The 13,968-nt window shown below is 38.3% G+C and overlaps 1 protein-coding gene across 1 annotated transcript; it reads right to left on the bottom strand.

Annotated features, from left to right (window-relative positions):
* Window positions 1–7,006: 7,006 nt before the first annotated feature.
* Window positions 7,007–12,553, bottom strand: LOC136230538 (26S proteasome non-ATPase regulatory subunit 2 homolog A-like). Its single transcript, XM_066019619.1, has 17 exons — window positions 12,513–12,553; window positions 11,809–12,410; window positions 11,512–11,586; window positions 11,281–11,418; window positions 11,026–11,133; window positions 10,844–10,948; window positions 10,628–10,768; window positions 10,438–10,542; window positions 9,999–10,220; window positions 9,769–9,870; window positions 9,456–9,671; window positions 9,047–9,106; window positions 8,840–8,953; window positions 8,667–8,752; window positions 7,733–7,841; window positions 7,449–7,627; window positions 7,007–7,363 (listed from the first exon to the last, which is right to left on the bottom strand). Exons 2-17 carry the CDS (start codon window positions 12,010–12,012, stop codon window positions 7,288–7,290), a joined length of 2,040 nt encoding a protein of 679 aa, XP_065875691.1. The 5' UTR covers window positions 12,013–12,410; window positions 12,513–12,553; the 3' UTR covers window positions 7,007–7,287.
* Between the last annotated feature and the right edge of the window lie 1,415 nt (window positions 12,554–13,968).

Raw genomic sequence — 13,968 nt, 5'->3', positions numbered from 1 at the left:
TCAGTAGTCTGCCTTTTTGATGGATTTTTTTGTTTGGAATGTTAGAGGTGCGGCTAGTAAGGCTACCCGTATCCATGTTAAAGATTTAATTAAACAATTTAATCCTTCTTGTTTTGCTTTGCTGGAAACCAAGATCAGTGGTAGCAAAGCAGATGAGGTGGTTAGAAAGTTTAGAAACTGGAATTGTATCAGATCGGAGGCTACTGGCAGGGCTGGGGGGATCTGGCTTTTCTGGAAGCCGGATCGAGTTCTGTTTGATATTATCAGTATGGATAAACAATTTATTCACTGTAAGGTCAACTATCCTGGAAACAAACTCTTATTTATCACCCTTGTTTATGCTGATCCTATCTTGGCCAATCGTAAAAGGTTGTGGGAGGTGATGTATACTATGAGCACTAGTATTTTGGATGTGTGGTTTGTGGCAGGGGATTTTAATGACATTGGACTGATGAGCGATCAAAGAGGGTGTGGGAACCACTATGTTAATAGATGTCTTAACCATAAGCAGAATATGGATTTATGTGGGCTTTCTGATCTGGGAGCTGCTGGCCATAAGTTTACTTGGAAACGCAATAATGTTTTTGTTCGGTTGGATAAAGTTTATGCGAATATGGCGGCTATATGTAGTTTCCCTGAAGTTAAAGTGTTAAATCTTCCTTTCTGTCATTCTGATCACTGTCCTATTCTTGTTAATTTGATTAGAAGCCATCGACCTAAAGGGGATAGACCTTTCAGGTACCAGGTGGCATGGGAATCTCATCCTGAGTTTAAGAACTTTATTCAGGAGAATTGGCAGCCCCACTCCAATGTTCTCCTTGCTGCTGAGGGGTTTAGAAGGAATATGGTGGGTTGGAATAGAAATGTCTTTTGCCATATTATCAGCAGAAAGAATAAGCTTTTGAGAATAATTGAAGGCATTCAACGAAATTTGGAGGCTAGATTTGATCATGGTTTGAATTGCCTTCTTAGATCTCTTCAGAACGAATTAGAAGCCATGCTAAGGCAGGAAGATCTTCTTTGGTTTCAGAAATCAAGGAAGACTTGGATCAAAGATGGAGATCACAATACTAGATTTTTCCACCTTTCTACAGTTATTAGAAGGCAGAGGAATCAGATTGATGCTATCAAAAATTCAAATGGTGACTGGGTCTATGAGGATGAGGATATTCGTCGCTTGACCCTTAATTTTTATAAAGACTTATTCCAGGAGGAGAGTGTGGATCTGGATAAAGCTCGTTCTGGGACTTCCTTTCCTAGTTTGGATGAGGGAACAATTCGGGAAGCATTCCATCCTATTGACCAGAAAGAGATTGATTTGGCCTTCTCTAGTATTGGTGCCACCAAAGTGATAGGGGTATTTTACCCCTATCTTTTAGCGTGATTTACGGGTTGATTTTGGATAAAATAAATAAGTTTAATTACAAAAATAAAGTGTTTTGATAAAATAAAGAAATAAAAATAAATTCTGTACTTTCAGTTAATTTTCCGTGTTTTTGATTAGTTTAGGAAATAAAAACGTCAAGCTAACTCGGCTCGCAAGATTTGTATTTCAGGTACAAGCAAGGAGCAAAAATCTACTCAAATACGCGGGGCATATCATCCTTTACGCGGGGCGTGAAACATGGTGTCAGCAATAATTGCCTTATCCGCAGACGCCATGTGGAATTGACTCAGCATACGCGGGGCGTATGCCACCCTACGCGGGGCGTATGACACATGTCAGAAATAATTGGCCTAATCCTGAAAGTCAGACTGCACTGTCTCCTTGAGTCAACTCTTCGTACGCGAGGCGTACCAGGCAATTCCTCAATGATAAAAGCTCAGAGACTCATTTACACGGGGCGTGCTTCAGCTACGCACGGCGTAAAAGCTCCAATTCAAGCAATAAAACTTCAGAGACTCAAACATGCGGGGCGTACTTCAGCTACGCAGGGCGTGCTTGAGACAACAAGACATGGAATTGGTCCACATGCAGGAGATTTTTGACGAAATGGGCACTTACGCGGGGAGTAGACCACCTTACGCGGGGCGTATCATGGGATTTCTGCACCAAATAATGTTGCTCCATACTTGTGCTTTGTGAAGTTACAACATTACCCTTACTTGATGTTTATAAATAGGAAGCTCTTGAACTTCATTTGAAACCAATTACACACTAGAGAGCAAAACTATACTCTTTTGATTATTTAGATTCAGATTTTGTAGTTAAACTCTCCCCTTCGAGAGCTTGTTCGGTTGTTCCGGTGTTCCATCGAAGTTCCGTTCCACCACTCGTCACCAAGCTCGAGAGTTCCACTTCCACGACCTAGGAGACGGCTTTGAGTCCGGTTAGCTAGTTCCAAGGGCGGATTCTCCCTTTTTACCTGCTAATTAGCTTGTACTCTTCCTATGTACTAGGCTTGGTTGTATTTCATCTATTCACTTTCCATATTTATAATTTATGATTCATAATCTCTATTTCCCTTTACGTGTTAATGTTTATTACTTGTTTTGATATTCGTAATTGATTATTGTGTAGGAGAACGCGATTTCCGCCGCCATTCGGGTTATCCTTAGGGAGTTATATAGGTGTTGCCTTACTGGAAGTGACAAACCGGAAGCCGTAGGAATTGACAAGCCACAGAATTTACGGGCCCTATTTTCTAATTCCCCCGCATTAGACACGCCTTGACTAGGAATCACGTAGTCTAAGTGCTTCACGGGTCGGTCCTACTACACTTAGTCATCTTTACAAGAGTAAATTATTATCCGTATACATTTAGAGTCGTTATTTATCGTGGTTATAACTTATCGTTATTCATCATACTTCATAAGGTTTTAGCTACATAAATCTGTGTCGCCAATAGTTAGGAATAGTGTGTAGTTGCGTCTTACTTCACCCCAAAGTAATCACCGCTTAAATAACATACGAAACCGAGTCGTCTAATACTTGTAATTATAAATCCCATGGATTCGATACCCGATCTTAACCGGATTATTACTTGATACGATGGGGTACACTTGCCCCTAAGTAGTCGTAGTGTCTAGTGGAGTTAGAACATTTAAAAGATCACATCCATATTCATAGACATTCACCGCAATACACATTTAGTCATTAGAAAACTCTACCTAGATCACGCGCTCCATCACAAAGCTCATGGGATTGATGGTATTCCTGCCTGTTTTTACCACAAACATTGGGATACCGTGAAGGAAGATATTTATAGTTTTATTAAAGGAGTTTTCAGTGGTACTGAAGATATTAAGCTTGTGAATAAAAATCTTCTAGTCTTGATTCCGAAAGTTGAAAAACCTTCTTCCTTCTTACAGATGAGGCCTATTAGTCTATGCAATGTGTTGTACAAAGCTATTACAAAAATTGTGGCTAATAGGATCCGGGGTATTCTTCCTGATATTATCAGCCAAAATCAAGGGAGTTTTGTTCCTGGTAGACAAATGATGGATAATGTAGTTATTGCCCATGAGATGGTTCACTCCATGAAAATCAAGAAAGGTAGGAAAGGTATTGTGGCTCTTAAGCTGGATCTGGAGAAAGCTTATGACCGTTTAAACTGGATTTTTCTTCTGGATAGTCTGAAGAAAGCTGGTATTCCGGATAACTGTAGGAATTTGATCGAGATCTGCATTTCCTCTCCTGTCTTTTAGGTTCTGATCAACGGTGATATGTCTGAGGAGTTTAGTCCCTCTCGGGGTATCCGTCAAGGGGACCCTATGAGCCCTTTCTTATTTGTTATAGCTATGGAAAGATTGTCCCATCTGATCCAAGAGGCTGTGGGTAATGGTAATTTCCACCATGTTTCCATCAATAGATTCTGCCCTTCAATTACCCATTTGTTTTTCGATGATCTTCGTGGAAGGGAACGAGGAGCAGATTGGTGTGGTTATGGACATCCTTAACTGTTTCTGCGATGCTTCTGGTCAAAAGATCAATATTCAAAAATCCAGGATGTTGTGTTCTAATAACATGAGTAAGAGTGTCTGCAAAAGGCTGAGTGATATTTCTGGTATCCCTTTGACTAACTCTTTGGGTAAGTATCTGGGGGTCCCTCTTCATAGTGACAGAGTTTCTAAAGCTTCCTTTAAAGATATTATTGACAAATCTAGTGGGAATTGTGCCATTTGGAAAGCTAATACTCTGTATCTTGCTGGCCGTCTTACTTTGATTCAATCTGTCAATAGTGCGGCTCCCAATCATATTATGCAAGCTTATAGATTGCCGGAGCCGGTCCTCAATGATCTTAATAAGATCAATCGGCGTTTCCTTTGGGGGAACTCGGCAAAGGGAAAAAAGATCCACCTTGTTCCTTGGAAGGAGGTTTGCCAGCCTAAAATCATGGGAGGCCTTGGGATTAGACAAGCCAAGGACAATAACAAAGTTTTATTAATGAAGCTTCTGTGGAGAATGTGGCAATCCCCCTATTCTCTTTGGGTTTGTCTCCTTTGTGGCAAATATAGAAAAGACAAGATTTTTGGGGGTCCCAATGAGAGAGTGGTCAATTGTTCTTTTCTTTGGAAAAGCCTCAGTTATGTGTTTTCAGAGTTTTGCTCTGGGATAGGTTGGGAGGTAGGGAATGGGAAGTCCATCAGCTTCTGGAATGATATCTGGATTTGAGGCAAATCCTTATTAGAGGTGTGTAGATCCCCTCCGCCTAGTAATACTCGAAATTAGAAGATCTCTGATGTGGTCGATTCTGAAGGGGATTGGATTTGGGCCAAATTTGAATCATTTTTGAACCTGGATACTCTCCTAAGAATTAGAGGGGTTAAGATAAGTAATAAGGAGGAAGATAGGGATAGTCATTGCTGGGCTTTGTCTAACAATGGGGCGTATTCCTGCAAGTCTGCCTTTGAGGCTTTCAACCTTAATGGGTCGGGTCCTCATTCTGAAGTATGGAAAATCATTTGGGCTTTAAAAATTCCTTACCGTATGAGGAGCTTCCTGTGGCTTGCTGTTAAAAACAGGCTGCTCACTAACTCAGATAGAAATAGACGGCATCTGGTGGACTCAGGTGCTTGCAGCAGATGCAGAGGGCATGAGGAAACTATTTGCCATGCTCTTAGGGACTGTGCTAGGAGTAAAGAGGTGTGGAGGAAAGTTCTCCCTCACAACCTGCTTCCCACTTTCTTAGCTCGCTCCGATTAGGATTGGTTTATTGATGGAGTTAGTGGGAAGTTGTTGGGTATCCTTGAGCATGGTGATATTTTCTTTGCTATTGTTTGTTACCAGATTTGGAAATGGAGGAATGAAGAGATCTTTGAGAAGAAAATTATTTCTATTCCTAACTTAATTGAGTTCTTCTCGGAAAAAATGGTCAATATTACTGATAGCTTCAAAGGAGATTCTCTTGCAAGGTCTACCCAGAAAAAGGTTGTTCATCTCCTTGGTTGGTGCAGGCCTAGGGAAGGAGTGATGAAATTGAATACAGATGGATCTTGTCTGAAGGATGGTAAGATTGCTGCAGGAGGTGTTTTGAGGGATGATGGGGGTGCCTGGATATCTGGGTTTACTCAGAATATTGGTTTAGATTCATCCTTTTTGGCGGAACTTTGGGGGATCTTTTCTGGCCTTAAACTCGCCTTGAGTCTGGGTTTGAAAAATCTGATTGTTGAATTTGATAACCTTGAGGCTATTGAAATGATTTCTAGAAAAAATGCTATTTGTCTAAATAGCCATAACCTTATCAAAGGAATGAGTAGGCTTTGCTCTTCCTTTGATTTTATTATCTTCAGTCATATCTTCAGAGAGCAGAACAGGGTTGCAGATCGTTTGGCGACTGCTGGGCATAATTGCATGATGGACGTCACTACCCTTTCTTATCCTCCTGTTTATCTTAATTCTTTTCTTAGAGAATATGTGGTGGGGGTTAGCTTCCCTATGCTAATCTCTGGCTAGGCTTTCTGGCTCTTTGTTTTCTTTTACTTTCTCATTCCCATAAAAAAAAAAATACTAATTAGGTTCCAGTTTCTAAAAAAACTATAAAAGTGTTCAGGATTGAACCAGCATTCATCCACCTGTACCATTGATCAATATTCTATTGTTAATATTCTATTGTTGGTTGTACTTTAGAAAGTTCAGTTGCATCATTTGGTTTGTTAATATACAAATAACCCCCTGAACTTGTCCAAATGTTGCAACTACCCCTTCAACTTTCAATTGTAACAACTTACCCCTTAAACTTGTCCAATTGTACAACATAACCCCAAATTGAGAATTTTTTTACCCCGTATTTGAAGCAACCGTAAAAAAAATTTCTCGTATTCATATCACGCCAAAGATCTGATTATCATACTCCAAAAGCGTTGCAGATTTTGTATTTCACGTGTTTCTTCAATTGCAGTCCATGTCAGCAATTTGGGGTTGTGTTTTACAATTGGACAAGTTTAAGGGGTAAGTTGTTATAATTGGACAAGTTTGAGGGGTAAGTTGTTACAATTGAAAGTTTGAGGGGACAGTTGCAACATTTGGACAAGTTCAGGGGTTATTTGTATATTAGGCCATTTTTTTTTTATATGTTCAACGGATTCAATATTTAATATAATTGGTTTATAAAAAAAAACCATTAATATAATTGAAAAGCACTTATAGGATTAATTTGTAATCAAATTGATATTTTTTTTATTTAATGTAAATATTATTTTGGGCATAGGGATTCTCTGAAACCTTATTGAAACCATATGGGGAGGAGATGGGTACGAAAAAATCCCCGAAACATTAAATCGGGATTCCCCAAAACCATCCCTGCCAAAAATGGAAATGGATTGAGAAATGTATTTCTGTCACCCGTCAACCTAATGTCTTTTTTTTTTTTTTTTTTGATAAGAACCTAATGTCATTTTCTTTTCACGCCCAGTCGGTTGTATACAAACCTGAGCAAACCAAAAGAGTACCCAAGCCTCTGGTACTGCCTGCAAAGATGGAAATTAAATTTTTAGCGTAACGGTTTTCACCCATGTTTTCTCAATGGTTAACTAAAAGTAACAGTCATCATATCTGATATTTACATTTCATTACAGAACTACAATTTATCATCTTCTTCGACCTCTTACATTTCATTTATAGAACTAGGATTTATCAAATTTAATGTCTTCAACCTCTTACATCTTATTTACAAAAACTACAATTTATCAGCTTTCATGTCTTCAACCTCTTGCATTTTATTTACAGCCTGTTTCCGCGTATAACCTTGCTGAAAATCCTGTACAAAATTTTGATTTCCTGTGATATTAGGCATTGATGACCTATCAGAAACCGGATAAGTCCCACTTTTGAGCCGCATTCAAACACTAATTATCTTCTCTGTAATCTGGATTGTCTCTCAAGATGACAAAGCCTTCAAGAATGGGCGAAAGAGGAATGTACCTGCACCAGAAACACGACTGTCTAAATGTGTACAGACAAAAAGAAAACTAAGGTCCTAACAGCACTTCAAGGGGGAAGTTCGCACTTCTCTGTAGCCAGCTCGGCTCGTTCACCAGCACCCAAAATTACTGGTGTTAAGTGGGTCTGAAAACCAGTGATAGTCTTGGGTCGACCTGCCTGACCGACTACATCAACAGCTTTTCCGACACGAACTGGTATCGGTAAAGGTTTAAGATTCTCATCCACAGTCAACAACATCCTTGGCTGTAACCCCAAAAAATAGAACGACAGACAGGAGAAAATTAGTGCATCTATAAACAAAACAAGGTTGCACATAAAACAGAACCGAGTTTCCAGTCTGGAACATACCTGCATTGCTAAGACTAGGAAGTAGAGAACAAAATGATATTTCCCCAAGATGATACCTTTCATATCAAGACATGCATGAAGCATAATTACCAGACCAGCAAGAGCCGTCCTACAAGGGAAGAAAAGATATAGACCACAAGAACGTTAATATTTCAGACGCTGTTATCAAACTCGTACAAGTCGACTCATCTGGGTGTCGAGCCATCTCTACTAGGAGTATCGGGCGAGTCTACCGAGTCTTGGAAAAGGTGAAAATTCCGCCATTACATTTACTACGATAACACAAGACAATTTGTTATGCGGATTTAGCAAAAGATAAAAAAACGAGAATCAAAACACAGATTTTAGGAGGTTCACCAACCTTGTGTTGGCTAGTCCACGAGTAGAAGGAGAATATCTTTTATTAATGGAGGCAGAAATCAGATTACAAATTAGATTTATATAATAGAGTATTTATAGTATTCAATCTAACCTAAACCGACTTGGAACCCACTATTTCTCCACGATATCGCTTCCAAGTAGAAAACCCAAAGCCAATACTAATCCGAATATGAAACCCAGCTAGACCGGTTGCTTCCTGTAGTAGTGTATTATACTAATTCAAGACATTATGACACAATTGATGGCGAAATCTGGAATCTCGACACAGATGAAAATACCGGAGGAATAGAAATATTGTGTTATCGTATTAAATATCAATGATGGAATCTGGAGAGTTTCGGCGCAGATGGTGATACATATTCCATAAAAAATTACATATGTAATATGAAATTGGTAGACTGTGATACACATTTTTTTTTTATAGCATATGAATATGAACCGAATCTTACAATTAGATTCGATTCAATTCATGAGTCACGACTTACCAAAAGGTGAGTTCGATTCACGACTCGATTGACAATTACGATTGCAGAGACTGGAAGAAAGTACTTACGGTGATAGCAAGAAACGATCAGAATGATATGGATTAAGAGTTAACAAGCCTTTCCCCAAATATAGAAGACCTTGAGCAATTCGCACCTGAGAAGGACATATCAAATCAAGCTCAAGTAAAACCTCAAAGCATGATTGCAAATACACAAGAAATAAACATATGAGAAGCATTACACAGAAAAGAAGGCGGGGATATTTGTAGTAATAGCTTGAAAGGTTCCGAAGCATTCGAGCGATTCGAGCATTATTGGTTCCTGCACCTATCAAACCTAAGGACATAATTGCAGCCTGTAGTATTCACACAAATTTGGCAACCTTTAGAGAGCAACAGTTACAACTTTTTAGGATGATAAAGTTATTAGTCTAGCAAATCTCATTTACCATTACAACTTCGGCATCTCTATCGTGGCTAAGTCTGTTCAACGTGTCCATAACATTCACCTGGTAGATGGAGAGAGTTCAGTAAGCAAACAATTTAATGATGTATCACCAAACAACAAATTCCCTATCACTTATCCTTAAAGCAATGTCATGGGATGATATTGCAATCCTCTGACACAATTTGGAATGCACTTTAGTAAACCTGGTTAAATTTGGAAATAGGACTAGAGATTAAAAGCAAAAGTAGGAAGTAAGAAGATAAGAGACCAGAGTTCTTAATTTCATTGCCAAAGCTTTAAAATAATATAATTTCTTTGCTCATCCAGCACATAACTAAATTGCAACTGCCCATTGAATTGTTTATTAGGTAGAACGGGCAGACGTTGGATAGCTACAATAAGATTTGTACCTTTGGATTCGATATGCAGAGGAGACCAAGAGCTAAAGGAACCGCACGACGGATATTCTGTTCCCCATACTGTAAAAGATGTCCCAATGAACGAATTGCCATTTCAACCCCCAAGTCCTCAGCCATTGCCACCATTGCAATTCCAAGCACAGCTGGTCCTTGATGTGTTTCACCTTTCTGAAGATGTTGAGCGCAATGACCAAGAAGATTTTGAACCTATATTACACTAGAATCAGTAACTTTGAACAATGACAACCAAAAAAAAAAAAGTTTGTGACCATTTGTTTAAAACTGATAGACATTGATTGCAGACCTCGAGAACAATTCCAGTCCCTGCATAGGCACATGACAGCAGTGTCATATCACAATACTTTCTTATTTTCTCATTGAATCCTTTTGAAACTCCTGGTGTTTCCTGTTAAACAAAAAACAGATTCCATATTAGCATGGTATCTCTTGATACAGAGAAAAGTGAAGCAAAATAAATAAATAAATAAATGAGTGAACAAAACATTCATTAAGATTCAAGCAGATCAAATATACCTGTTTCCCAAGGTATAGAAGACCCAAGCCAAGAGGCAAGAATCGAGTAAGAGGCTCCTGCAATTCTGACTGGCTTCGGTTCATTATTGCAGATATAATATCCTCTGTTACTTCTTCGTTGCAGGATCCCACATAAATCAGGCCCAAAGAGATTGCTGTGAATGCAATTACATCAAGGGGGGCTTTTTCATCATCGAGTATAGGAGACAACATGCTGTATATCTGTACATCATGTCAACAAATTCACTTCACGTGGGAAAAAAACATATTTAAGAAAATACAAACCACCCACCTTTCTTCTATATACAAGAAAGGCATTTCAGCTATACACTAACGAATTTTGGTAATCAGGCATCAGACGAAAGCACAGGAAAAAATACACTTACTTCCAATTTTAGATACCAGCTCAGCTGTCTAACAAAAGGAGAAGCAAAAATACCTCCTCATCCTGAGAATCCGCATATGCAATTCCAAGACCCATTATTGCCCCAATTCGGATGGATGAGTCTTCATTATATACGTAATCACCCAGAAGAGCAAGTGCCTGGAAAAAAGAAATGTATGTTATAAAGATACATTAAAGTAGCTATATGTTATATTCTCATTCCACAGAAAGCAGAATAACTCACCCGATCATAATCAGTTTTTATACTACAGTTGACAATTCCAACTCCTAGTAGGGCACCAGCTTTAACATGGTTGTCATTGCTATTTAAATATTTATCAATTTGAGCAAGTCCAGAGTCCACATCCCACAGTAAGATCATACCCTGTCATGAATAACAGATGTGAGAAATCTGCGAACCACCTTAGATGAGTGATTTAAAAGTTAAATGAATACAAACCAGACTTGCAGCAGCGCTGGCCTTTCCATGTTCTTCGTTCTTAGAAACCCAATTTCCTGAAGAACCAGCACTAGAAGAGTCTGATGGAACGGTCATCAACTTATCCTGTGATGTATGCAACAATCAATATCAACATAAACTACAAACTAGTGAAGGCACTTGCGACGTTGATAATATTCTACCTGACCAAATCCAGCATTTACAAATGCATTGACAAATGTAGCAGCCAAATTTTGTCTAGCAGAATCAACACTAGCACCAGCACTAGCCCGACCTTCAAGAAGATGTGCCTGCACAAAATTAAGCAGGAAATTCATGAAAATGGCAAAGCTAACAGAAGTGTCATTGAACTACATCAGCGGATGTTGCATAAAGAACCTTGAAGAGATCGCAATTAAATATGCTTCCAGTATAAATTGCGTCATTAATATTCAAACCTTATAGATATCTTCAGGAGATTTGGGCTCCATGACTTCAATATCCCGAGCAAGGGTTAGATAACCTTCACTTAACTTTGAGTTGTTGATGATATCCTCATCCTCATCCTCTTCAAGCTTAAAAGATAACCTAATACCCTGCATGAGTGGAAGTCTTCAGCGAAAAAGATAACTTAATAACATGTGCTGCCATAAAACTCACACATGCATTTTAAAAAATTCATAACTTACATGTCGAGCAACCATGTAACAGAACTGCTTCTTTCGCAGCAAGTCATCACAAACTGTAAAAACTTGCCTCACATGCTGGCAACAAATAAATTTGAATTGTTAGAAACAGTAAGCAAAAAAACAATTACATTTTTAAGGTTAGTGTTATTTGAATCAATCATTCAGAAGTCGAACAATGCCAGAAGTCTATATCATTAAAAACCAACGAAATTCAGATCAAATTTAACAAGTAATGATGTATCTGGCTCTCTTTGAAGTTGACATGCTAAAATTAAGAGTTTCCAACAATGATCCAACCTGCATGTTTTCAAGGAACAGTGCAATCTGAAGGGCATTTGAATATTCTTCATATTTCAGATATATCGTGTACGCAATATCAAGCATTAGCGTATCATCTGCTGTGCCAGGAAGATATCTGCATTCAATCACAACATAAAATGTCAATATCAGTAATACAGATAACAAATGCACATTGATCTTGAATCCTTGATAGAATAACATAATTTAAAAAAAAAAAAAGATAATCCATCATTACTTTTTTCAAGCAGTCAATCAAACGTGCCTTTTATCAAGCACCAAAAGGCCCATTAAGTGAATTAGATTATAAGAATATTACTTGATTCCACAGCCATACACTTTAAAGTTGAGCTTTCTGCATATTTCGAATATTGAAATAAATACATGCCAACTTCATTTTAATTAGTATAAACAGGTAAAATGGGAAAAACACTTTAGAAATGCCAGTTATAGCATTCTAAGTGCACAAAGATGAATGTTTTTTAGTCTGTTCGCCAACAGTAAGCCAATTTCAGCTACCTTGCAGCACTCATGAGGTATAGGCAGGTCCTCCTAAAATTTGTCTTGTCAACATAATCAGTCAAACGCTCAAGCTCATCCACCTGGAGTCAAAGACCTCTAAGCTTAATAAGAGCGAAGAAAAAGATAAAAGCAAATAAAACTTCAATAGATGAAAATATAAAGTAAATACTACTGCATATTACCTCCAATGAAAGGTCAACAGCTTCAGGTTCAGCGTTATGCTGCAAAAACACAAACCATTATACACAAACCAATATGTTTTTTGACAGTGACTTGAAATGGTTGTATATTCTGCATAGCATTTGGAGATTTTATCACAGAAAAAACAAGAATTTCTGCTTTACATCAGAATCAAAGTGCCGATTCTCATTACAAGTAGAGACATGCTGATGCCTAAATTTAATTTACCTGCATATGAAATGCAACAATGTCCTTGACAAGGTCCAGTAGATCATCAATTTCAGTTTCCTCATTCTGCAACATCATAGGCAGCAAACACCATCAAAATTTGTATAGTATTATACATTTACTTTCCAAACAAGTACAGGAGAAGATTGAGCATCATGGACTAAAATACAAGTATATATGGAATCATCAAGTAAAAAGTAGCCTTCTTTTGTACAATAATAAAAGATGTGCATATGAGACTGTTTAGAGCCAAGGAAGGCATCAAAAAGTTTGGGTAACTTGCCCAGATTAAAAAAAAGAAAACAGCACATCATTTAATCTGTGTAACCACACAAGGGTTATTTGAAAGTGTATTATCTTATATTAACTCAAAGGTATTACATGTATTTATATATGTTGCAGAAAGTCAATGTATTAAATGTATAGCATGCTTAGGCTGCTGTGACAGATATAGGCTGCTAGTAGGGCCACTATGTTTTCTTTATTGTAGGGAAAACCTTGTATAAATATATGTCTTCATCTTAAGTTTAATATATAAATGTAGCATCTTACTCTACATGGTATCCCATATATTCTAGTGTATTGCATGGTCTGTTACATGGTATCAGAGCCTAAGGTCTAAGGTTTTTTAATTCTTTTTTCTGGTAGTATTTCCAGAGTTGTGAATTGTGTTTCTGCAAGGTTCAATATTTTCTGGATAGTATTTCCTAGGGTTCAATATTTTCTGGGTAGTATTTTCCAGGTTTCCATTTCTGTCAAGAGCTTGGGTCTCTTGAATACTCACTATTGGGACGTCATTTTATCTCACCACCCCTCTCGTTCATCCTCTCCGCCTCTGATCGGCATTTCCTCACATTCCGGCCACCCTGTATCGTCGTCGCTGTAAGAAAAGTCCTCCTTACATGGGATTAGAGCCTTGTTTGGTCTCTGTTTTGGGTTTCTGGATTGAGATTCCAGAATTTGTCTTCGGCTTTATGAGCAGAATTTCTGGGTTTACATTTCTGGGTTGTTTCTTTCAGCATTGTTGTCTACCTTGTGAGCAGAATTTCTCGGTTCTTCTTCCGCCATCGTCGACTCTTTGTTTCCGATTTGTCTGTCTCGTTAGTTTTCCGGTGAATCTTCTTTTGTGCACTGATGTTGCTGGCAGCCTCTTGCATGTGGCTACAACTGAGTTTTTCTTCTCTGTTTCGGAACAAAGCTTGATGTTCTTCCGCTGATTTGTTCTTCTAG

The sequence above is a fragment of the Euphorbia lathyris genome, chromosome 5 (genome assembly GCF_963576675.1).
Source record: "Euphorbia lathyris chromosome 5, ddEupLath1.1, whole genome shotgun sequence".
NCBI lineage: Eukaryota > Viridiplantae > Streptophyta > Magnoliopsida > Malpighiales > Euphorbiaceae > Euphorbia > Euphorbia lathyris.
Note: the sequence above shows the minus strand (reverse complement) of the source record. Positions and strands in the feature narration are given on the sequence as shown.